Genomic DNA, 25,687 nt, shown 5'->3' with positions numbered 1-25,687 from the left:
TATACACAGGAAGTCAAAAGACGGTTGACATCTAGTGGAAGCCGTAGGAAGTGCAACTTGACTCCATAGACACTGTGTATTTGGTAGGCCAAGCTTTGAAAAACTACAAACCTCAGATTTCTCATTTCCTGGTTGGATTTTTCTCAGGTTTTCGCCTGCCATATGAGTTCTGTTATGCTCATAGACATCATTCAAACAGTTTTAGAAACTTCCGAGTGTTTTCTATCCAATAATAATAATATGCATATATTAGCATCTGGGACAGAGTAGGAGGCAGTTCACTCTGGGCACACTATTCATCCAAAAGTGAAAATGCTGCCCCTTATCCCAAAACAGTTTAAACAGTAACATGCAAAACACAAAAAAACAGAACAGCCAGATGGATTACACAAATAAATAATAATACAAATCCACATTATATCAAATCAAATACCGACATGTACCTATTACATTGACATTTTGTTTGGCATACGTTTGAATGATTCTAAATATTTGTCCAAATCCGATTTTGAAAAAGGGGTCTTTTTCTTCATACATTTTTAATTTGTATGAAAAATATTCCTAATAAAATAGAGATTTATGACATACTGACATTCAATTGTGGAATTAGTGTAGTAAAATAATATGTCAAATTTAGACATTTCAATGGTTATATGCATTTCTTTGCCAATATATCGTTTTACATCAGTCCAGAACACCTCACCATGTAAACAATTACTAAATAAGTGTTCAATAGATTCAGTTTATTGATACAAAAACTACATTCACTGGTAACATCAGGTATATATTACGATTATTATATTATTTTTTTAACTAGGCATGTCAGTTAAGAACACATTTGTATTTACAATGACGGCCTACCGGGGTTAACTGCCTTGTTCAGGGGCAGAAAGACAGATGTTTACATTGTCAGCTCGGGGATTCGATCCAGCAACCTTTCGGTTACTGTCCCAACGCTCAACGCTCTAACCACTAGGCTACCTGCTGAAATCAAGATATTACATGGGTAGAATCTATTGATAATCTTAAAGGAGATCACCTTTACTTTATTGGTCACCATTTGTGTGGAGTGAGCCAAGCACAGCACCAGTTTACATCAAACGATGAAACACAACAAAATATAGCAAGAAGGAATATAATTCCTGTAGAAAATATCCCTTAATAAATGAATTTCTTATCTAGTAAACTTGTGCCATTCACCTGGATATTGCTTACAAAATGTTCATAGATTCCAATTGATCTTTATCTGTCTGATACCCAGAGGTTGTAAAGTTCTGGTCTTAAATAAAATAGACAGAATTCCCAGCTCACAATTGATCAGATCCAGATTTATTTGCGAGAGCTCTGCCGTGCATACACAAATACTTCTCTTTTATACCATCCTAACCTACGCACATACATATACACCAACATAGGGATTTTCTCATCAGTCTCACCACAGTTTATAACCACTCAGCTGACAGTTCCAGGCTCACCCAGATACTGGAGCTCTGGAGGGGCTCTCCCTGTCCTATCTCATCTCCCCAGAGTTACAGCCAGGTCGGTTCAAACATAGGTTAATGCTCGTCTTCATTCTCTTTCTACACCCACAAACATTCCTTTCTTCCTAGATCTATGCTACATAACCCCTTCCTAATGAACAAACATTATTTAAAACTACTAGAAAGACAGGGTAAAATTATGTTAGTCATAATTCTACATTAAATGTATACATCATTTAGTCATTATTAATAAAAATCCCATAACACTGCCCTACTGATTTGACAAAAATGGAACTGTTTGGCCATAATGACCATTGTTATGTTTGGAGGAAAAAGGGGGAGGCTTGCAAGCCGAAGGACACCATCCCAACCGTGAAGCAGCATCATATTGTGTGGATGTTTTGCTGCAGGAGGGTCTGGTGCACTTCACAAAATAGATGGCGTCATGAGGATGGAAAATTATGTGGATATATTGAAGCAACATCTCGAGACACCAGTCAGGAAGTTAAAGCTTGGTCGCAAATGGGTCTTCCACAATGAGCCCAAATATACTTCCGAAGTTGTGGCAAAATGGCTTGAGGACAACAAAGTCAAGGTATTGGAGTCACCATCACAAATCCCTGACCTCAACCCTATAGAAATTTTGTGGGCAGAACTGAAAAAGCGTGTGTGAGCAAGGAGGCATACAAACCTGACTCAGTTACACCAGCTCTATCAGGAGGAATGGGCCAAAATTCCACCAACCTATTGTGGGAAGCTTGTGGAAGGCTACGTAAAACGTTTGACCAAGTTAAACAATTGAAAGGCAATGCTACCAAATACTAATTGAGTGTATGTCAACTTCTGACCCACTCGGAATGTGATGAAAGAAATCAAAGCTGAAAGAAATACTTCTCTCTACTATTATTCTGACATCACAAATAAAGTGGTGATCCTAACTGATTTAAGACAGGGAATTTCTACTAGGATTAAATGACAGAAATGGTGAAAAACTGAGTTTAAATGTATTTGACTAAGGAGGATGTAAACTTCCGACTTCAACTGTAACTAGTCAGACCCTTTGCTTTGAGACTTGAATTTGAGCTCAGGAGCATCCTGTTTCCACCGATCATCCTTAAGATGTTTCTACAACTTGATTGGAGTCCACCCATTAAATTCAATTGATTGGGCATGATTTGGAAAGGCACACACCTGTCTAAGTATTCAGACCCTTTACTCAGTACTTTGATGAAGCACCTTTGGCAGAGATCACAGCCTCGAGTCTTCATGGGTATGATGCAACAAGCTTGACACACCTCTATTTGGGGAGTTTCTCCCATTCTTTTCTGCAGATCCTCTCAAGCTCTGTCATGTTGGATGATGAGCGTTGCTGCATAGCTATTTCACGGTCTCTCCAGAGATGTTTGATCGTGTTCAAGTTCGGGCTCTTGCTGGGCCGCTCAAGGACATTCAGAGACTTGTCTCGAAGCCACTTAAGCATGGTCTTGGCTGTGTGCTTAGGTTGATTGTCCTGTTGGAAGGTGAACCTTCGCCCCAGTCTGACCCTGGGTCTCGACCCCACCCTGTGCAACTAGGCACTGGACTTCCTGACGGGCCGCCCCAAGGTGGTGAGGGTAGGTAACAACATCTCCATCCCGCTGATCCTCAACACTGGGGCCCCACAAGGGTGCGTTCTGAGCCCTTTCCTGTACTCCCTGTTCACCCACGACTGCGTGGCCACGAACGCCTCCAACTCAATCGTCAAGTTTGCGGACGACACTACAGTGGTAGGCTTGATTACCAACAACGACCAGACGGCCTACAGGGAGGAGGTGAGGGCCCTCGGAGTGTGGTGTAAGGAAAATAACCTCACACTCAGCGTCAACAAAACAAAAGAGATGATTGTGGACTTCAGGAAACAGCAGAGGGAGCACCCCCTATCCACATCGACGGGACAGTAGTGGAGAGGGTAGTAAGTTTTAAGTTCCTCGGCGTATACATCACGGACAAACTGAATTTGTCCACCCACACAGACAGCGTCAGAAGAAAGCGCAGCAGCGCCTCTTCAACCTCAGGAGGCTGAAGAAATTCGGCTTGTCACCAAAAGCACTCACAAACTTCTACAGATGCACAATCGAGAGCATCCTGTTGGGCTGTATCACCGCCTGGTACGGCAGCTGCTCCGCCCACAACCGTAAGGCTCTCCAGAGGGTAGTGAGGTCTGCACAACGCATCACCGGGGGCAAACTACCTGCCCTCCAGGACACCTACACCACCCGATGTCACAGGAAGGCCATAAAGATCATCAAGGACAACAACCACCCGAGCCACTGCCTGTTCACCCCGCTATCATCCAGAAGACGAGGTCAGTACAGGTGCATCAAAGCAGGGACCGAGAGACTGAAAAACAGCTTCTATCTCAAGGCCATCAGACTGTTAAACAGCCACCACTAACATTGAGTAGCTGCTGCCAACACGCTGACTCAACTCCAGCCACTTTAATCATGGAAATTGATGTAAAATATATCACTAGCCACTTTAAACAATGCTACTTAATATAATGTTTACATACCCTACATTACTCATCTCATATGTATATGTATATACTGTACTCTATACCATCTACTGCATCTTTATGTAATACATGTATGACTAGCCACTTTAACTATGCCACTTTGTTTACATACCCTACATTACTCATCTCATATGTATATACTGTACTCGATACCATCTACTGCATCTTGCCTATGCCGTTCTGTACCATCACTCATTCATATCTATATGTACATATTCTTTATCCCTTTACACTTGTGTGTATAAGGTAGTAGTTTTGGAATTGTCAAGTTAGATTACTAGTTGGTTATTACTGCATTGTCAGAACTAGAAGCACAAGCATTTCGCTATACTCGCATTAACATCTGCTAACCATGTGTATGTGACAAATACATTTGATTGTATTTGAGGTCCTGAACACTCTGGAGCAGGATCTCTCTGTCCTTTGCTCCGTTCATCTTTCCCTCAATCCTTACTAGTCTCCCAGTCCCTGCCGCTGAAAAACACTCCCACTGCATGATGCTGCCACCACCATGCTTCACCGTAGGGATGGCGCAGGGTTCCTCCAGACATGACACTTGGCATTCAGTTCAAAGTGTTCTATCTTGGTTTCATCAGACCGGACCAATTAAGAATGATGGAGGACACTATGTTCTTGGGGACCCTCAATGCTGCAAACATTTTTTGGTACCCTTCCGCAGATCTGTGCCTCGACACAATTCTGTCTCGGAGCTCAACGGACAATTCCTTTGACCTCATAGCTTGGTTTTTGCTCTGACATGTACTGTCAACTGTGGTACCTTATGTAGACAGACGTGCACCTTTCCAAATCATGTCCAATCAATTGAATTTACTACAGGTGGACTCCAATAAAATTGTAAAAAACATCTCAAGGATAATCAATGGTCTCAGGATGCACCTGAGCTCAATTTCGAGTCTCCTAGCAAAGGGTCTGAATACTTATTTAAATAAGGTACGTTTTTTTTTTTTTTTTATTCAATTTGCAAACATTTCTAAAAACCTGTTTTTGCTCTGTCATTATGGGGTATTGTGTGTAGATAAAACATTTTTTAATCCACTTTAGTATAAGGCTGTAACGTAACAAAATTTGAAAAAGGGGATGGGGTCTGAATACTTTCTCAATGCACTGTACATACTGCACAATATACATTTTCCTATGCATTGTGTCACATTAAAAGAAGGGGTCCGTCCATTCTACTCAGGAGCACTTGTACTTTCATAATTGACACATGTATATTGCGCATAAAATAATTTCCTGTACATTGTGTCGCAGTAACGGGGGGCATACTACTCAGGAGCACTCCTAGTTTCCACATTTTTTAATAGGAGAACACAATAGCTCGAACTGCAACCAGGATCCATGCAATTGTCACTCCGAGTCGGATGCAAGCTCATTCACAGATAGAGACGATAGCTTCAAATCATTCCAAGCAAACAGTTTAAAGCACACATTTTCAATCTTCCAGGATGAAAATGATTCCATAATCGTTTATTTCATTTTCGTGCCTTAGAAAAAATAACTTTGATATCGTAGGTAGAGAGAGGCTGCAGTAGCATAATGGTGGTGCTGTTGAGCAAATGTTAAATTGTTTAAGCAAGATGTGTTTACAGTCATGACAGAAGAACACAGTACATACAGACACACACAGCTTCACAGCAAGATCTAATGAGCTTGATGTTTTTTTTCTATTTCATTAAAGAGAGATTATAAACATTTTCTTTGTCTATCCCCACATTTTTAAAGTTTATATTATAGTGAACGTTGAACCCTATGTAATAAATAAACCTGTAAAAATAGCTGGTAGATTTGTATTTTTTTTAAATGTGTACCACTAGTAGATCAATAATCCATTGTTATTAACATGGCAAAGTATAACATGCCCATACTGTGCCAGCTCCACGATTGGAAAAATACCTCTTTACTGTATATTAGGGTAACTAATTCAATTTTAACAATCAAATTTGATGTTAAACATTTTGTCACGTGCTAGATCAGTAATACATTGTCATTAACAATGCAAAGCATAACATCGCCATATTATGACAGCTACAAGGTAGGAAAAACACTAGTTTATTGTATATTATAAACTGGGTGGTTCTTAAAGGCTGATTGGCTGACAGCCGTGGTATATCAGACCGTATGTATGTCACAGGTATGACAAAACATTTATTTTTACTGCTCTAATTACGATGGTAACCAGTTTATAATAGTAATAAGGCACCTCGGGGGTTTATGGTATATGGCCAATATACCAAGTCTAAGGGCTGTATCTAGGCACTCCACGTTGCGTCGTACGTAGGAACAGCCCTTAGCCGTGGAATTTTGGCCATGTACCACACCCCCTCGTGCCTTATAGCTTAATTACAGGAAACTTTGAGGGATTATAATTAAATTTCAACACAATTTAAACATTTTGTCACATGACACCAGTAGATCAAAAATAGAGTGATTAACAGGACACACCGTTGCTTCCTTGTGATCTTGGGGAAGAAGATGAGAGGAGGATGTACACCATTGAAGCCAACGAACAGAAGAGGAGCAGAAGAGACTCCAACCTGACTGCTGGAAGACAGAACCAACTCAGTGAGGAAAGGACACACCAATTCTATGTAGCCTCTTGCATGGTGTTCGTTTCCATTCTTGCCTCTTGGAACTGTCCCTAAGATGAACCTCTCCTGTCTCTCCATTTCCTTCTCCCTTACAGGTTTCCTAGGGGGAACTATGAGGTGCAGACACAGGAGAGGCATCAGGCAGATGACAGGAGAAAAAAGAGGGAGGGGATGGAAGGGAGGAAAAAGAGAGGTGAAAACACGTGCCCAAACTAGCTGATCTGAGGATATTATATACATGTTATAACATGATATACATGTTAGTTATTTTTCTTTGTATATATTTTTTTCTTTGTATAGTGTAGTAGAGCTCTTAAGCTATCTAAAATGGTATCATGTCAGGGGTTAATGACCAGAGCAATGAATGCCAAGTAGCCAACCTTACTAAAGCACAAAATGTTTGGATCACCCTGTACTCACATGGATCCTCTGACTCCCTCACACTTTGCACATCATCATCTACTTTCCTCACTGCCTCAGCATGAAACTTTCTGCACTGCTTGAACCCTGGTAACCTCAAACTGTCTCTCTCACACCAGACACTTCTGATCCCCAGCAATTGACACAGCTTTTTCCGCTGAAACACTTTTTTTGTCACATGCCCTCCTGCACACTTCTCACATCTCAGAATATTCTTCCTACACACTGCTGCAACATGACCATAAGTTTGACAACTAAAACACTGTAGGTGGTTCGGAAAACAAAAGCTCTCAACTGATAACTTATATATTCTAACATTACTTTATCGTCTAAACACTGAAATAAAGTACAGACAGGGTCACTTCAGACTTTCGCTCTTTACCGGTTCTGCATCACACCAAACGGCAAGCCCCGTTTACACTGAAGAAAAGCGATGATATTGGTTGGCATCATAGCTCAAAGTGTGTGGTTAAATAATAAAGCTATGCGTGCTGGTCTTTGAAATATGGTACTGCCAGTGGTGGGGAAAGTACCCAATTGTTGTTCTTGAGCAAAAGTAAAGATAACTGAATAGAAAATGACTCAAGTAAAAGTGAAAGTCACTTAATAATTTTACATTCCAGACTGCACAATTTTCTTGTTTTAAAATGTATGGATAGCCAGGGACACACTCCAACACTCAGACGTAATTTATAAACAAAGCATTCATGAGTCCGCCAGATCAGAGGCGGTAGGGATGACCAGGGGTTGGAACTGGTTCATTTTTTTTAGAGGAACAGAACCGGAACAGAGAAAGTAAGTGATACAGTTGAAGTCGGAAGTTTACATACACCTTAGCCAAATACATTTAAACTCAGTTTTTCACAATTCCTGACATTTAATCCTAGTAAAAATTCCCTGTCTTAGGTCAGTTAGGATCACCACTTTATTTTAAGAATGTGAATTGTCAGAATAATAGTAGAGAGGATGATTTATTTCAGGTTTATTTCTTTCATCACATTCCCAGTGGGTCAGAAGTTTACATACACTCAATTAGTATTTGGTTGCATTGCCTTTAAATTGTTTAACATGGGTCAAATGTTTCAGGTAGCCTTCCACAAGCTTCCCATAATAGGTTGGGTACATTTTGGCATGTTTGTAGATGACCTTGCTCGTGCACACTTTTTCAGTTCTTCCCACACATTTTCTATAGAATTGAGGTCAGGGCTTTGTGATGGCCACTCCAATACTTTGACTTTGTTGTCCTTAAGCCATTTTGCCACAACTTTGGAAGTATGCTTGGGGTCATTGTCCACTTGGAAGACCCATTTGCGACCAAGCTTTAACTTCCTTACTGATGTCTTGAGATGTTGCTTCAATATATCCACATAATTTTCCTGCCTCATGATGCCATCTATTTTGTGAAGTGCACCAGTCCCTCCTGCAGCAAAGCACCCCCACAACATGATTCTGCCATCCCCATGCTTCACAGTTGGGATGGTGTTCTTCGGCTTGCAAGCATTCCCCTTTTTCTTCCAAACATAACAATGGTCATTATGGCCAAACAGTTCTATTTTTTATATCAGACCAGAGGACATTTCTCCAAAAAGTATGATCTTTGTTCCCATGTGCAGTTGCAAACCGTAGTCTGGCTTTTGGAGCAGTGGCTTTTTCATTGCTGAGCGGCCTTTCAGGTTATGTCGATATAGGACTCGTTTTTTCTGTGGATATAGATACTCTTGTACCTGTTTCCTCCAGCATCTTCACAATGTCCTTTGCTTTTGTTCTGTGATTGATTTGTACTTTTTGCACCAAAGTACGTTCATCTCTAGGAGACAGAATGCGTCTCCTTCCTGAGCGGTATGACGGCTGTGTGGTCCCATGGTGTTTATACTGGCATACTATATTGTCTGTACAGATGAATGTGGTACATTCAGGCGTTTGGAAATTGCTCCCAAGGCTGAACCAGACATGTGGAGGTCTACAATTGTTTTTCTGAGGTCTTGGCTGATATCTTTTTTTCTAACCGACTTGCCAAAACTATAGTTTGTTAACAATAAATTGGTGGATTGGTTGAAAAACGAGTTTTAATGACTCCAACCTAAGTGTACGTAATCTTCTGACTTCAACTGTATCTTTGACTGAATTGTTTAAAAGGGGCGTGTTATTCTGCCAGGGGAATAAATCAGGAGGTTACATTTTCTAGAGCCAACTCAGGGCAAGGAATACAGGAGATAGTGGCTAAATCAGAATAGAGCATGTCATGTAAAAACCCTTCTGGAGAAAAGCTCTTGGTGTGGTGTATTCATGCATGTCAATAAACTGTAACCTAAACGCATTATTTCCTCCAACTTCATCCAATTCACATTTCCCATTGCCCACCCTGACATACCAAGCTAGAATGGGCCCTGCATCTCAACCAATAGCCAATGTAGGCTAAGTATCCCAATCAAGGCTACAGCAACTTCCAGGGAGGGTCAGGCTCCTTGGGCTTGGCAGGGGCCAGTCTGGTTTGGGTGTCCTCGGCAGAACGGTGTTGCGGTAACCAAGTGGTCACATATCATTCTGGGTTCCACTGCGCAAGAGGGAGTCGTGGAATTTTATGAACATCAAGGCAGACACACAGTAAATGAGGAATTGGCCAAAGTGCAAGCCTCTGACGGGCCTCCGCAGTGTACACACATACCCTATAGTTCTTCTTCATTCTCGCCACACCCAGAGAGAAGACAAGGAAGAAACCACCATTTCCCTATCTCTAGGCTGCTATACATATTAAATTGGTATGCCATTCTATAATTTTTCATGTAATTTTAGTGGTAATTAAATACAATGTATTTAGAATTGATCAGAATTAATTTTCCAGAAATAGTGTATTCTCAAATTGAAAAAACGGAGGGAGTGCCACTCCTCCACGCTCTTACAGCACCACAACCCTGAACGCTAGCTGAGTCTGTTATCTCCAGCCACATATGGACCTACCCGTCCCCGCCGCGAGAAGAGGGTAGCTGCATCCCAATATGGGCGACTGGGTGTCAAAAGGAAAGTAGTGGGCATTTGGAAAGGGGTGGGTGTGTCGAAAGGAAAGTAGTGGGAAAAGTGCTCTGTGTGGAAAGTGCTCTGCTATAGATTAGATGGTTTTGATTGGGCAGTTTTTTTCCCTTCCGTTTCCTACCATGCAACTGGCTTACATTGAGCTAAAGTATGTTAGCACATATTGTATACAGAAATACAGTTACAAATCAAACATAATGTATAAACCTATTACAATTGGAGCAGGCCAACCCTGTTGGATGTCTGCTGGGTGTGCAGGGTTCTGTTTCAGCCCAGCAATAACACACCTGATTCAACTTATCAAATCTAATGAGTTGATAATCAAGTGTGCTATTGCTCAGCTGGAATAGAAGTCTGCTCACCCAGTAGATCAGGGATCAGTGGAGCAAGGTTTTTTTTGTTCACCTAAAATGATTCTTTAGTAATAATAGCCCACTTCTTGTTACTACTCAATCATCTAGGGCGGCAGGTAGCCTCGCGATTAAGAGCTGGTTAGAAAAGGTCGCTGTTTCAAATCCCCAAGCTGACTAGGTGAAAAATCTGTCTGCCTTTGAGCAAGTCCCGTAACCCTAATTTCTCTGGAGTGTCGGCTAAATGACTAAATGTTTTAATGCAAATCCATTGTTGTTTAGACTATGCTGTCTAATCTTTACATATGAGTTAGCTTAATTGTACATTTTGTTGTGATGAAGTGTTGATTCTTTGAAGTGAAGTGTTTAATCACAATCCTGCAATAAAGAAGGGAAGGGGTTCTGTCTGTAAAGTTTCTGTGTATTCTCAAATTAACATTTCCTTTTTGTATTGTTTAAGATCCCCCAATCTGTTTTATTTGATTGTCACTCTGCCTCAGTATATAAGCTATCTAAATCCATTTAGCATGCATCACCAGTGCAACCACAGGCCTACAGTATGATGGCATTACTGGCCTTATGGGCATCTGTCATCTGAATCAGAGAATAGCTCAACTCACACATTGTTTACATGTTGAGCTATATGTTCTCAATTCAAATTGATACCAGTCGACAATGAGGCAAAACATATACCAGATTTTGTACATGCCATTTAAGTGCTAAGATATATTTGTTAGTGCAAATACAACCCTTTGTCATGACTTTCCCTCCTGGGTTAGGATCAAAGAGAGCCCCTCCGCTCTCTCTCCCATCAGAGTGGAAGGGGGGGGGGGGCAGTTCTAGGACTTTAATGACCGGTCGTAAACTTCCTCTCTCCTGCACTGCAGTATGGAAAAGTCAAAAATCCTTCGTGTGTAGAGAGAGACTGCCCCACAACTTTAACATCAAAAGGTTGGACATTGAAACAATATTTCTACACAAAGAATGTGGGAAACGGTGGGAGGGGGTGGGGGGCTTAAAGAACAATCATGTCAGATAATTTATTGTTTGGTGATATCATTAAAGACGTCATAATGGAAACATTGTAACTTTAAGAGCTTTCACAATGTATATGTCAGAGTTCAAATCAAAACAAATGTATTTATATAGCCCTTACATCAGCTGATATCTCAAAGTGCTGTACAGAAACCTAGCCTAAAACCTCAAACAGCAAGCAATGCAGGTGTAGAAGCACGGTGGCTGGGAAAAACTCCCTAGAAAGGCCAAAACCTAGGAAGAAACCTAGAGAGGAACCAGGCTATAAGGGGTGGCCAGTCCTCTTCTGGCTGTGCCGGGTGGAGATTATAACAGAACATGGCCAAGATGTTCAAATGTTCATAAATGACCAGCATGGTCAAATAATAATAATCACAGTAGTTGTCGAGGGTGCAGCAAGTCAGCACCTCAGGAATACATTTTAGTTGGCTCCCGCTCCTGCTGTCTCTAGAGAGTTGAACACAGCAGGTCTGTGACAGGTAGCACATCCGGTGAACAGGTCAGGGTTCCATAGCCGCAGGCAGAACAGTTGAAACTGGAGCAGCAGCACGGCCAGGTGCTGCTATTCACACCATTGAGTCAATACTTCATAGAAACACATTTGGCAGTGATTACAGCTGAGAGTCTTTTCTTGGTGAGTCTCTAAGAGCTTTCCACACCTGGATTGTGCAACATTTGCCCATTATTCTTAAAATAAAATCTTCAATTTCTGTCAAATTGGTTGTGATCATTGCTAGACAACCATTTTCAGGTTTTGTCACAGATTTTCAAGTAGATTAAAGTCAAAACTGCAGCTCGGCCACTTAGTAACATTCACTGTCGTCTTGGTAAGCAACTCCAGTGTAGATTTGGCTTTGTGAATTAGGTTATTGTCCTGCTGAAAGGTGAATGAATCTCCCAATGTCTGGTGGAAACCAGACCGAATCAGGTTTTCCTCTAGGATTTTACTTGTTCTTAGCTCCATTCCATTTATTTTTTATCCTGAAAAACTCCCCAGTCCTTAACAATTAAAAGCATACCATGATGCAGCCACCACTATGCTTGAAAATATGGAGGTTTCAGTAATGTGTTGTATGGGATTTGCCCCTGCTGGGGTAGGTTCCTTGTTCCTTGTCAATCATTTGCTTATTGTTGAAATCAGCAATCAGACAATATCTTTAAGTAAATCAATCAAAAACCTTTATTAATGCAATTGCAGACAGAAGTTGACAACGGGAACATAGCATGCATGTTTCCGAGTAAGTTCTGCAAAATAGGAAAGGGTCCAAGTTGCTTTAATACTCTTACAGTCAACCCCTAGTGATGTAACTGCCTACGTTAACACCTTCTACTCATGAGACCAAGCCCATGCATATACAGTTATACAAACCTGCAGGAGAGACAATAGTTCCAGTGTTTTCTAAGGGCTCAGCAGTAATTTTCCACTCCCCAAGTTGCTTTATAGTGGTATGTCTGACTAGTCTCTTATCTCATTCACTACCCTGCAGGGTTCTGCATCTATGAATCTCTTTTAGTCTTGAGGCGCTTTCTCACAGACACCCTGTTTTGACTGCAATAACTCACACATCTCTCAGACTGTTTCTTATAAGAAGCAGAGACTAGAAAAGAACCGTGGAACAATATTAAACCTTATAATGCATATATATTGCTAATCTGTATTCCAAGACCCTATAAATGTAGTGGGGGGGGGTCTTATAGCCCTCCCCTTCTATTAATACAACATAATCAATTATTATAATACATCAATCATTTGGTGCAGCCCCTATCATGACCCCAAGGTGAACCCCATAATTTCCCCCTTTTGAGACTAATTAGTCTCACAGCTTCAATCATAATATTCTCCTCTGAAATCAAACAGATTAGGCGAATCCCCCGGATCCATTTGATCCCAGGGATGGCCTGCTAAAGGGAGGAAACTACTCCCGAGGTTCCTGGAATGCTGGTGGGGTGGGGTGAGTCTGTCTATACTCCCATTCCTCCTGAGAAGAGATGGACAATGGGATTAAGGGAAACCAGAAATGCACCAATCTCGGGGCCCTGCTCTTCCTCCCTCTAGTCGCTCATCAATGGCATCCAGCTTGGGAGATGCTTGCAGTGGGAGAGATGATGCCAGCCAGACTTCTCCGCTACCCGGATTGCAGTTGGTGTTGCCATGGTCACCTGGAAGGGTCCCATCCATCTTGGCTGGTTCCATTTTCTTTTTTCACCCAGTTTCCTACGGAGATGGTCAGAGCATCTGGATCCTCACCTGTGATTGGTTCTGCTGCCTTCATAGTGTGAGAGTGGAGAAAACTGACAATAGAAGTTAGTTCTTTTATGTACTCAATGTGATCACACTGTGCCTCGCACACATGGTGTGTTCATGGGTCATCTTGTTAACATCTCGTAAGGTGTACACTCAACGCCTTTGTTAAGGCTGCTGTGCATTTTCATGAGGACAAGGTGCAATCCCTCTACCCATGTCATTCCTGTGGAATGGCTGTTTGGCAAGGGAGCCTTTCAGGGTCTAATTAGCCCTCTCAGTGACTCCCGTTACTCTGCGAGTGATAGATGGACACAAACTTCTGGTCAACAGCCATCATTTTGGCCACTTGGGCAACCATATCTCCTATGAGATGGGTCCCATTGTCTGCAGACAAAACCTCAGGCACGCCGAACCGGAGTATAATTTCCCTGACTAGCAATTTTGCAACTGTTCACGCATCGCAGTTGGTGGTGGGAAATGCTTCCACCCACCTGGTGAACCTGCCAATTATCACCAGGCAGTATCTCTTTCTTTCTTTTCGCTCTACCATGTCTATGAAATCCATAGCAAGGTGGACAAATGGTCCTTTTGGAGTGGAGAACTTCCCTGGTTGCAGTGGAGTTCCCTTGTCTATGTTATATAACAAACATGTTGCGCAACGAGAAATGAACTGTCTTTTACGTGCGGATTCAAATTTTGACAAAACCATTGGGCCGAAATCTTCTCCTCCTCCATATCCGAAATCTTCTCCTCCTCCATATCCGAAATCTTCTCCTCCATATCCCCCCTTGATGAATGGCTCACTCCATGAGCCAATCAGCAAATAGTAGAGATCATGGTTGATGGTAAACAGGGCATGCCAGACAAAAGATGTAGCCATAAGCCAGACCTAGGACAGAGAGCACACCCTCTCTCCCTCCACACATGGTGATTAAGAATATCAGCCTGCTGCGGTTTCTCAAGATCCGTAGCTTCAGATGACACAAACGACTAAAAATAGAATGCGTGTGTGTGACAACGGGAAGCAGCCAATTTGGCCGCCTCATTAGCTATGCTGTTACCAATACTAGCATAATCACTCCTCAACCTTAACAATAGCCAATTTGTAAGGTTTTCACATAGTTTCAATCAACTGTTCAACATAAGGTCTGTTTTTAATCGGTGTGGCTGTGGTATAAGTAAACCCTCCTGCTCTCCAAACCCCACAACAGGACAGACAAACCCCAATAGCATATGCTGCGTCTGAGTAGACAGTAAAGGCCAACCCTAATTCAGCAGCTGTGTTCAGAGCTAATAAATCTGCCTGTTGTGCTGATAAATGTTCTGGTAGGGGCTGTATAACTTCAATATCACCTTCCACATCTACTACAGCAAATCCTACATGTTTATTCCCTGTGAGTTGATCTATGTAAGCAGAACCATCAACGAACAGCACCATGTCAGAGTCAAGCAGAGGTTGATCAAACAAGTCTTTGTCCAGTACACATTCCTGAGCTGTCCCAATGTCCCTGTTATTGTTACTGATGATTTGCTCAGGGAAGCCCCAACAACTTGTCCAGGTTTGCCTAAACAGGAACAGTGAGCTCTAGTGTCTATTAGAAATGGTAGGTCATATCCATTATTAACATTAAGAGTAACCATTGGCTCTTCCATCATTGAATTCATACTGGGGGACACAGGAGCAGGGGAGTCGGGCGTCTTCATTGTTGATTCTGAGGGTAATAAGAACTGTTGGTGTTCTGATTTCACATTGGCCATGGCTGTCCTCTGTCATTAGCAAAGTTTCCTCTTCCAGGCCCAAAGTTTACTCTGCCCCTGTTGTAACCTCTTCCTCTTTCATTTCCCCCACACTGCGAACTCACATGCCCCAACTGTCCACAGATCCACCATTGAGTGTTGTTCCAGTCACGAAGGGCTCTGTCGGGCCCACCTCCTCTTTTAGTTTCTTTACTTTCGTCCACATCATCTATGTCCATTGTCTCTTTAATCTTATCAGCAATTAGCACCTGCAGTTCTTCAACTTTCTCTTTCTCTTCTCGAAATGTATACAACTTATCGTATCTATCTTCTCTCTTTCTTTCTTACCTTTCTCTCTGGCCTCTGAATAGGTCACCAATGCATGGTAACACTGTACTTTTCTTGAACTTCTTTAGTAGATGTCTTGTTTTGCATGCTTTGTACAAAATAATAAAATGCAGTACTACAGGATATTTCTTAACGTAGCTCTTTATTAGCTAGTTATAACTTGCATGTTCACGTATCTCCAACCATGATCAACTGCCATGACCTAACCATCTGGGTGGTCTTAACCAATCATAGCACAGTATGATACGGTGGTAAAATGCATCCAATTATAATTCAGTATGTTTACACATTAATATTACAGTAGTTAGTTTGTTTTCTACAGGCGACCCTATGTCTAGGGTCTTCCAGTCTGTTCCTTTTTGCGGAGTGAGTTGGGGTGTCGAGGGAAATTCCCTCCAGGAACTGTTATTCTCATGCCGCTTTGTTGCTGTTGTTGTGTCATCTACCTCCCTCATCAGAGTCCCCTTGAGGATAATTGTGGTTGCTTCTCCATTTTCTTCTGTCAATGGTATGAGAGGGTAGATCTGTGTATAGTCACCCGGGGGTCCTTTGGGTTGATATTCACATGGCGCGGGGAGGTGGGGAGTACTCCTGTTCTGCCTCTGTCCTGACTTAATTTCTTTCCCTCCCGCACTCTAATTGTTCTCTACAGCTTTAGTTTGGTCACGGTAGCCTTGTTCATGAAGATCTGTCCTTCCAGCATCATCATTCCTATCATAGTTTCTGATACAAGAGGACTTTTCTTCTTCCCCTTCTTGTTGTCAATTTTTCTTGTCTGAATTATCTCCTTGACTAAATCCAACCTAGTCTTGTTGAATGAACCATCCATTGGATATCTATTTTCTTCTGCCATCTCTGTCCCGGGATGCCATTTCTTAACCTCATTAGGGTAGGGGGCAGCATTCGGAATTTTGGATGAAAAGCATGCCCAAAGTAAACTGCCTGCTACTCAGGTCCAGAAGCTAGAATATGCATATAATTGGTCGATTTGGATAGAAAACACTAACGTTTCCAAAACTGTTAAAATAATGTCTGTGAGTATAACAGAACTGATATGGCAGGCGAAAACCTGCGGAAAATCCATCCAGGAAGTGCTATTATTTTGAAATGCCTGTTTTTCCATTGAAAGCCTATCCACCATACAAAGACTTATAACCTAGTTCACGATATCTATGGCTTCCACTACATGTGGCCAGTCTTTAGGCATTGTTTCAGGCTTTTACACTGAAAAATTAGAGAGAAACAGCACTTTTAATGAGAGGACAGTGGAAATTTCGAGACATGAGTCCAGCGTGTGACTGGGAGCGCGCCTTTCTTGTTGCTCCTTTTCTATTGACGAAGCTTTTGTCCGGTTGAAATATGATGGATTATTTTTGACAAAAACAACCTGAGGATTTATTATAAACATTGTTTGACATGTTTCTATGAACTTTTAAGATTTTTCATCTGTCTGTTGTGACCGCGCTTTGTTCCAATGGATTACTGAACAAAACAGAGGTTTTTGGATATAAAGAGGGACTTGATTGAACAAAACAAACATGTATTGGGTAACTGGGAGTTTTGTGAGTGTAACCATATGAAAATCAAAGGTAAGTGATTAATTTTATCGCCATTTCTGAGTTTTGTTACTCGTCTACTTGGCTGGTTACTGTTTGTAATGATTTGTCTGCTGGGTGCTGTTCTCATATAATCGCATGGTTTGCTTTCACCATAAAGTTTTTTAAAAATCTGACACCGTGGTTGGATTAACAAGAAGTCCATCTTTAAATCGATGTATAACAATTGTATGTTACAGAAATTTTTATAATGAGTATTACTGTTTTTGAAATTTGGAGCTCTGCAATTTCACTGGATGTTGGCCAGGTGGGACGATAGCGTCCCACACCCCCTAGAGAGGTTAAAAGTGAATGTAAATTCCACAGCGGGAAACTTCCTTTTGCATATATTCAACAGGCGTTACAGGCTTCATTGCTCCCATCTCCTCATTCTGGTTTGACTGTGCCATGGTGCTCCGACCTTTTATTTCGATAGTCTGCGTGTAATGTGTTTTCCCAACTTCTATAGGGTTATCCTAAAGTGGGTGTAATATGTAGACATATGCCTATATAGATTATTCTCTATCTCCTTTCAGTATGTGTTAAACAACAGTGGATGATACTGTAATCCTAATTCTACTTTCACTTAATCCAGGCTATAGTAAATGGTTCTACTAAACTCAAATATATTTCACACACGGGCCTCACAGAGACAACCGCAGGATATAATATTAGAAATTAAAGTCTATCTTAAGGGTGTAGCGTAACAGTAATATGTTATACACCAGTGCTCCCTAGTGATAGCGTCACAAAGTTATTTTCAATGAAAATATCTTCAGGACTTCCATGTAATAATTTTATTGATATACTAAAGGTTTTCCATACTGTCATATGGTAAGAAAGTGTCACTAACAAATATCTTCAGCCTTTTATTCAAATGACCTTTTATTACCCCAAAACCCCACCATAATCCACAGACAAACAAACAAATTAAACATACAACGCACTATTCATAAACAACTCAACATTCACTGGGTAAATTTCACATAGAATTACCTCTACAAAAATAAAAAATAAACCATCCTCCCATAGGTCAAGGTGGCCTGGGTAATTGTCGCTGAATTACCTCTACAAAATAAAATCACTTGTATTCAATAATGGTCGCTGCATTAGCATTACTACCCAAAATAAAATAAAATAGATGATTATCGCTGAACCACCTCTCCAAAATAAAATAACTATTATTCAGTAATGGTCTCCACATTAACACCCAAAATAAAATAGATGATAATTACTGAATCACCTCTCAAAAAATAAAATAACTATTATTCAGTAATGGTCGCTGCATTACCACCCAAACAAAAATTTTAAATCATCAATCATTAATTTTATTCATCATATATTGACATCATGCATTTCACCAACAGCCATTATGTAATTTCTCCAATCTAGAATTCGACTATGTCATATTCAAAGTGTATGTATATATTTTAGAGTGAGTGAGGTGCCACTTACTTGTTAGAGGGAAACCACACCAGTGAATGCCAATTAATTACAGACTTAGATTAAACAGATGTCTGCTTACCATGTTAATTTCCTCCAACCAATGTTGGGGTAGGTTCCTTGTCAATTATTTGCTTATTGGTGAAATTAGCAATCAGACAATATCTTTAAGTAAATCAATCAAAAACCTTTATTAATGCAATTGCAGACAGAAGTTGACAACGGGAACATAGCATGCATGTTTCCGAGTAAGTTCTGCAAAATAGGAAAGGGTCCAAGTTGCTTTAATACTCTTTGTCAACCCCTAGTGATGTAACTGCCCATGTCAACACCTTCTACTCATGAGACCAAGCCCATGCATATACAGTTATACAAACCTGCAGGAGAGACAGTAGTTCCAGTGTTTTCTAAGGGCTCAGCAGTAATTTTCCACTCCCCAAGTTGCTTTATAGTGGTATGTCTGACTAGTCTCTTATCTCATTCACTACCCTGCAGGGTTCTGCGTCTATGAATCTCTTTTAGTCTTGAGGCGCTTTCTCACAGACACCCTGTTTTGACTGCAATAACTCACATCTCTCAGACAGCTTCTTATAAGAAGCAGAGACTAGAAAAGAACCGTGGAACAATATTAAACCTTATAATGCATATATATTGCTAATCTGTATTCCAAGACCCTACATGTGTAGTGGGGGAGGGGTCTTATAGCCCTCCCCTTCTATTAATACAACATAAGCATAATCAATTATTATAATACATCAATCATTTGGTGCAGCCCCTATCATGACCCCAAGGTGAACCCCATCACCCCAAACATAACACTTTGTATTCAGCAGTAGCGTAAAGTACTTAATAAGTAGAAATAGTTTGAAGTACTACTTAAGCAGTTTTTGGGGTTATTTGTACTTTACTATTTATATTTTTGACAACTTTTACTTTTTACTTCACTACATTCATAAAGAAAATAATGTACTTTTTACTCCCTACATTTTCCTTGACACCCAAAAGTAATCATTATATTTTAAATGATGAGCAGGACATGAAGATGGTCCAATTCAAACACGTATCAAGATAATACATGGTCATCCCTACTGCCTCTGATCTGGCGGACTCACTGAACGCAAATGAATCATTTATAAATCATGTTGGAGTGTGCCCCTGGCTATTCGTACATTTTCAAAATCAGGGAAATGGTGCTGTCTGCTTTGCTTAATATAAGGAATAATATAAGGAATATAAGGAATGATTTACACATTTACTTTTGATAGTTAAGTATATTTAGAACCAAATACTTTCACTCAAGTAGTATTTTACTTGAGTAACTTTCTATTAAGGTATCTATAGTTTATTCAAGTATAACAATTGGATACTTTTTCCACCACTGGTATTCAGGACAAAAAGTTAATTGCTTTGCCACATTTCTTGCAGTATTACTTTAGTGCCTTGTTGCAAACATGATGCATGTTTTGGAATATGTTTATTCTGTTCCTTCTTTTCACTCTGTCAGTTAGGTTAGTATTGTGAAGTAACTACAATGTTGTTGTGTCAGTGTTCTCCTATCACAGCCATTAAACTCTGTAACCGTTTTAAAGTCACCATTGGCCTCATGGTGAAATCCCTGAGTGGTTTCCTTCCTCTCCAGCAACGGAGTTAGGAAGGCCGTCTGTATCTTTGTTGTGACTGGATGTATTGATACACCATCCAAAGTGTAATGAAAGGGATATTCAGTGTCTGCTTTTTTCATTTTTACCCATCTACCAATAGGGGCCCTTCTTTGTGAGGAATTGAAAAACCTCCCTGGTCTTTGGATAAAAGCGTCTGCTAAATGGCATATATATTATTATTTGTGGTTTAATCTGTGTCTGAAATTCACTGCTTGACTAAGGGACCTTACAGATAATTGTATGTGTGGGGAACAGCGATGAGGTAGTCATTCACAAATCAAGTTAAACACTATTATTGCACACAGAGTCTATGCAACTTATTATGTGACTTGTTAAGCACATTTGTACTTCTGAATTTATTGAATCTTGCCATAACAAAGGGTTTGAATACTTTTTGACTCAAGACATTTCAGCTTTTCATTTGTAAAACTTTTGAAGAACATAATTCCACTTTGACATTACAGGGTAGTGTGTAGGCGAGTGACAAAAAAAATATAAATGAAATACATCTTAAATTCAGGCTGTAACACAATATTGTATTACATGCCTTATATATCACACAATGTATGGGCCTTGCACTTCAACGATTGACCCACAACTACTGTTTACTGGCTGCATCTATGTCATCTTGCTGCGTCTACCTGTAATGCAGGGTTTGATCTAAACGTCAGAAGCTATCAAGTGGAATGGTTACTTTCTATGTTATAGTGGAATGTTTTTTCTGCTGGTGCATCTTGAGGTATCTCCTCTCCGAGAACCTCTTCCCACACTGAGTACAGGCGAATGGCCTTTCTCCCGTGTGGACCTTGAGGTGCATCTTCAGCTGGTGCTTGCGGGAGAATCTCTTCTCACATTGGGGGCAGCTGTAGGATTTCTCCCCCGTGTGGACTCTCTGGTGCCTGTTCAGGCTGGACGATTGTGAAAAACTGGCCTGGCACAGGTGGCAGCCGAATGGTTTCTCCCCCGTGTGCACCCTCTGGTGGATCACCTGTTTGCAGAAACTGAAGGCTTTCCCACAGAACGAACATGGGAAGAGCTTCTCTTTGCCACCAGATCTACTGATAGCATCACTACTACTGTCATTTATCAATGGGCTTGTGTAGCCATTTAGTGTTGAAGCACTGGCTTTGTCTGAGGTCTGGTTTAACATTAAGAGAGTGTGAGGAGGACGAAGGCCAGAGAGGGTCTGTGTTGTTGCAGATTCCATGTTCCAGTTGATAGATCCTATAGAAGGTATGCTGAAGGCAGCACCTGTTAGGAGGTCAACCTGAGGCGCCATCAGTCTCTCTGAATCACAACTATAGGAGCAGGACGGAGCATCGTTTGCAGAGTCTGTTTCTGTCCTCTCCTGCCGCATATGGATACCTACCAGTCCCCGTGGACCAAATCTACACCTCGCACTGTTGTCAAGTTCGGTTGTTGTTTTGTGGTCGACTGTCTGTTTATGGTTGTGGTTAACAGTGTTGTTCCCCAGCCCAGAGTTGAGGATGCTGTCCCATCCACTGACCTCCACTATGTCGCTTCTGGTCCTGGCCTGCTCAGTGATATCATCCCCTGGGCTCTTGGCTGCACCAGTCTGGGTCTGGGAATCCAAAATTGTTGTCCAGTCTCCTCTGTTAGCCTCCAGCCAACCACCTGCAGGAAGAGGTTAGGAAATAGACTTTAAAAACATGGCAGAGAACTCTACATATGGAGTTTTTTTGTGTCAATTTTTGTGTCAATTACCTGGTGAAGTTCATACATCATAAGTTCTATTGATTTAATTTCATGAATGAAGACATTATAGAAGAAAAGAAAATTGCCAGGCGCATCACAATTCCCAATGAAGATCTATTACTGTATGTAGGCAGGTAGCCTAGCGGTTAAGAGCTTTGGGCCAGTAAACAAAGGTTGCTGGTTCGAATACCCGAGCCATCAAGTTGAAAAATCTGTTGATGTGCCCTTGAGCAAGGTACTTAACCCTAATTGCTCTGGTTAAGAGTGTCTGCTAAATGACTAAAATGTAAATTGGCATGTCTCCCTTACCTTGCTCCCCAATCTTTAGTGCACTCAGCAGATCGATGCTCTCTGGTCTGTCCTCTATTGTCTCCTCTTTGACTAGTAGCAGATCAGGCTTCCCATCTTCCATGTCTACTGACTGTAAGAGATACAGAGTGAGAGGATGCTGGATCAAGAAATCTGATATCAGAACCCTGCTATGGACCATCTTCTGATTGGGGGATTGAGGGATTGATTGAGAGATTGCTATGAGTATTATGCAAACATATTGGTTGATTTGATTACGTGACACTCTCCAATGATTTGATATTTCAAAGGCATGGTCTCACACTTAAAGGGCAACTCCACCACTTTTCAACCTCACTTTCATTATCTCCAGCACAATACCAGTGTCAACATATACTAAAAGTATGAAGACGCATGCTCGTAGAACATCTCTTTCCAAAATCATGGGTATTAATATGGAGTTGGTCCCCCCTTTGCTGGGATAACAGCCTCCGCTCTTCTGGGAAGGCTTTCCACTAGCTGCTAGAACATTGCTGTGGGGACTTGCTTCCATTCAGCAACAAGGGCATTAGTGAGGTTAGGCACTAATGTTGGGCGATTAGGCCTGGCTCGCAGTCGGCGTTACAATTCATCCCAAAGGTGTTAGATGAGGTTAAGATCAGGGCTCTGTGCAGGCCTGTCAAGATCTTCCACGTCGATCCCGACAAACCACTTCTGTCTGGACCTCACTTTGTGCATGGGGGCATTGTCATGCTGAAACAAGAAAAGGCCTTCTCCAAACTGTTTTCACAAAGGTGGAAGCTTGAAGCTCTCAACCTGCTCCACTACAGCCCTGTCAATGAGAATGGGGGCATGCTTGCTCCTCCTTTTCCTGTAGTCCACAATCATCTCCTTTGTCTTGATCACGTTGGGGAGAGGTTGTTGTCCTTGCACCACACTGTCAGGTCTCTGACCTCCTCCCTATAGGCTGTCTCATCGTTGTTGGTGATCAGGCCTACCACTGTTGTGTCATCAGCAAACTTAATGATGGTGCTGGAGTCGTGCCTGGCCGTGCAGTCACAAGTGAACAGGGAGTACAGGAGGGGATAGAGCATGCACCCCTTAGGGGCCCCCGTGTTGAGGATCAGCGTGGCGGATGTGTTGTTATCTACCCTTACCACCTGGGTGTGGCCTGTCAGGAAGTCCAGGATCCAGTTGCAGAGGGAGGTGTTTAGTCCCAGGGTCTTTAGCTTAGTGATGAGTTTTGAGGGAACTATGGTGTTGAACGCTGAGCTGTAGTCAGTAAATAAAGGACTGACCATGAAAAAAAATGTTTTCTGGTCTGATGAAACCAAGATTGAACTCTTTGGCCTGAATGCCACGCATCACGTTTGGAGGAAACCTGGCACCATCTCAACAGCGAAGCATGGTGTTGGCAGCATCATGCTGTGGGTATGTTTTTCAGAGGCAGGGACTGGGAGACTAGTCAGGATCGAGGGAAAGATGAACGACGCAAAGTACAGAGAGATTCTTGATGAAACCCTGATCCAGAGCGCTCAGGACCTCAGACTGGAGCGATGGTTCACCTTCCAACAGGACAACGACCCTTTCAGGAGACATGAAAACAGCTGTGCAGCGACACACTCCATCCAACCTGGCAAAGCTTGAGAGAATCTTCAGAGAAGAATGGGAGAAACTCCCCAAATACAGGTGTGCCAAGCTTGTAGCATCATACCCAAGAAGACTCGAGGCTGTAATCGCTGCCAAAGGTGCTTCATGTACTGAGTAAATGGTTTGAATACTTATGTAAATGTGATATTCCAGCTCTGAATTTTTAATACATTTTCAAAAATGTCTAAAAGCCTGATTTGATTTGTCATTATGGGGTATTGTCTGTAGATTGATTTGTAGAAACATCTCAAGGACGATCAATGGAAACACGATGCACCTGAGCTCAATTTCGAGTCTCATAGCAAAGGATCTGAATACTTACATAAATAATATTAGTATTTTTTTGCATGTTTAATTTGCAAACATTTCTAAAAACCTGTTTTCACTTTGTCATTATGGGGTATTATGTGCCGATTGATGAGGAAAAAAATATTGTATCAATTTGAGCTACATAGGCAGCAGAGTGGGCAGCAGCTAAGTAAAAGAAAATCCAGCACATGCACAGAAATCTCTATCAATAGCCACGGCAAGTTGGGTTCCAGAAAATCAGGAATAGTGTATATTTTTGTTTTTGTAATTTTACCCCCTTTTACGTGATATCCAATTAGTAGTTACGATCTTGTCTCATCGCTGCAACTCCCCAACGGGCTCGGGAGAGGTGAAGGTCGAGTCATGCTTCCTCGAACCCCAGGCTGTAGTGACGCCTCAACACTGTGATGCAATGCCTTAAGACAGCTGTTCCACTCTGGAGGCCCCATAACAGGCTTTTAAAATTTAATATTGGTGGACAATTTCAACTTAAAATATTTTTTAAAAGGCACTCATTTTGTGGAACAACCCAGTTCACAGTGGGCTCACCTCAGTGAGACTGTGTGTGGTCCTGTACAGCTCAGCTGGTTCTTCTTTGGGTTCAGGAGGAGTTGTCTGGTTGTCCTCCATGACCATGGTCTCCTCAGGGTTCCCCAGGCCCTCCTCCTTCACCAGCAGCACATCTGGACCCTCCTCCTTCTCCTTGAAGAGAGGCGATACAGATTACACTCCTTCAGGTACATACACACACAGATAATAAAACACCCTTCCAGCATGGAGTTATCCATCCCCACTACGTTTGAGTCCTATACTGTCGTTGCAGAATGACTTCATTGTTTTTAAACCCATCATGGTGGACATAAATATGTTGTGGGTAAATATAAGTGAGATATGATAAGTCATCATCAGACAAACCTGACTATTTTAACATGTACAGTAGGTGTTTGTTAGTGTCTGGGTATGTGTAGGTATTAGGACTGTGAAACGATATCAATAATCAAGTTAATGGCATTAATAAATCGAATTCGTCAACATTTTTAAATGTGCTCAAATTTGTCCCCAAAGAAAGACTTTTCCATTTAAAAAGTAGTGCATTGAGGTACAGGCATACGATGCTTTGATCGTAAGGGAAGGAAACACAAACTGATCTACATCAGAATCTTTTAATAGCATTTTCACCATAAACAACACAAAAGTCACTAACATAGCTACAGCT

The 25,687-nt window shown here is 41.4% G+C and overlaps 2 protein-coding genes across 7 annotated transcripts in view; one reads left to right on the top strand and one right to left on the bottom strand.

The window, feature by feature from the left end:
* The window catches only part of LOC118361889 (zinc finger protein 235-like), a 274,869-nt gene that overhangs the window by 86,411 nt on the left and 162,771 nt on the right, over positions 1-25,687 (top strand). The window lies entirely within an intron of this gene.
* LOC118361907 (Wilms tumor protein homolog) overlaps positions 1-25,687 on the bottom strand; it is a 76,082-nt gene that overhangs the window by 46,618 nt on the left and 3,777 nt on the right. Inside the window, exons 4-6 of one of the 4 annotated variants that reach the window (XM_035742104.2) lie at positions 25,021-25,173; positions 22,534-22,645; positions 18,265-22,143 (exon numbers count right to left, since the gene is read on the bottom strand). The exons of 1 other annotated variant lie outside the window; for it this stretch is intronic. In XM_035742104.2, coding sequence (XP_035597997.1) covers positions 21,206-22,143; positions 22,534-22,645; positions 25,021-25,173 — 1,203 coding nt within the window. In that variant the 3' untranslated portion in view covers positions 18,265-21,205. Of the gene's footprint in view, positions 1-18,264; positions 22,144-22,533; positions 22,646-25,020; positions 25,174-25,687 lie in introns of those variants that run through there. 2 more of the 4 variants (XM_052485302.1, XM_052485301.1) reach the window with 2 other exon arrangements.

Source organism: Oncorhynchus keta, chromosome 29 (genome assembly GCF_023373465.1).
Source record: "Oncorhynchus keta strain PuntledgeMale-10-30-2019 chromosome 29, Oket_V2, whole genome shotgun sequence".
NCBI lineage: Eukaryota > Metazoa > Chordata > Actinopteri > Salmoniformes > Salmonidae > Oncorhynchus > Oncorhynchus keta.
This window is presented reverse-complemented; position numbering and strand designations above follow the sequence as displayed.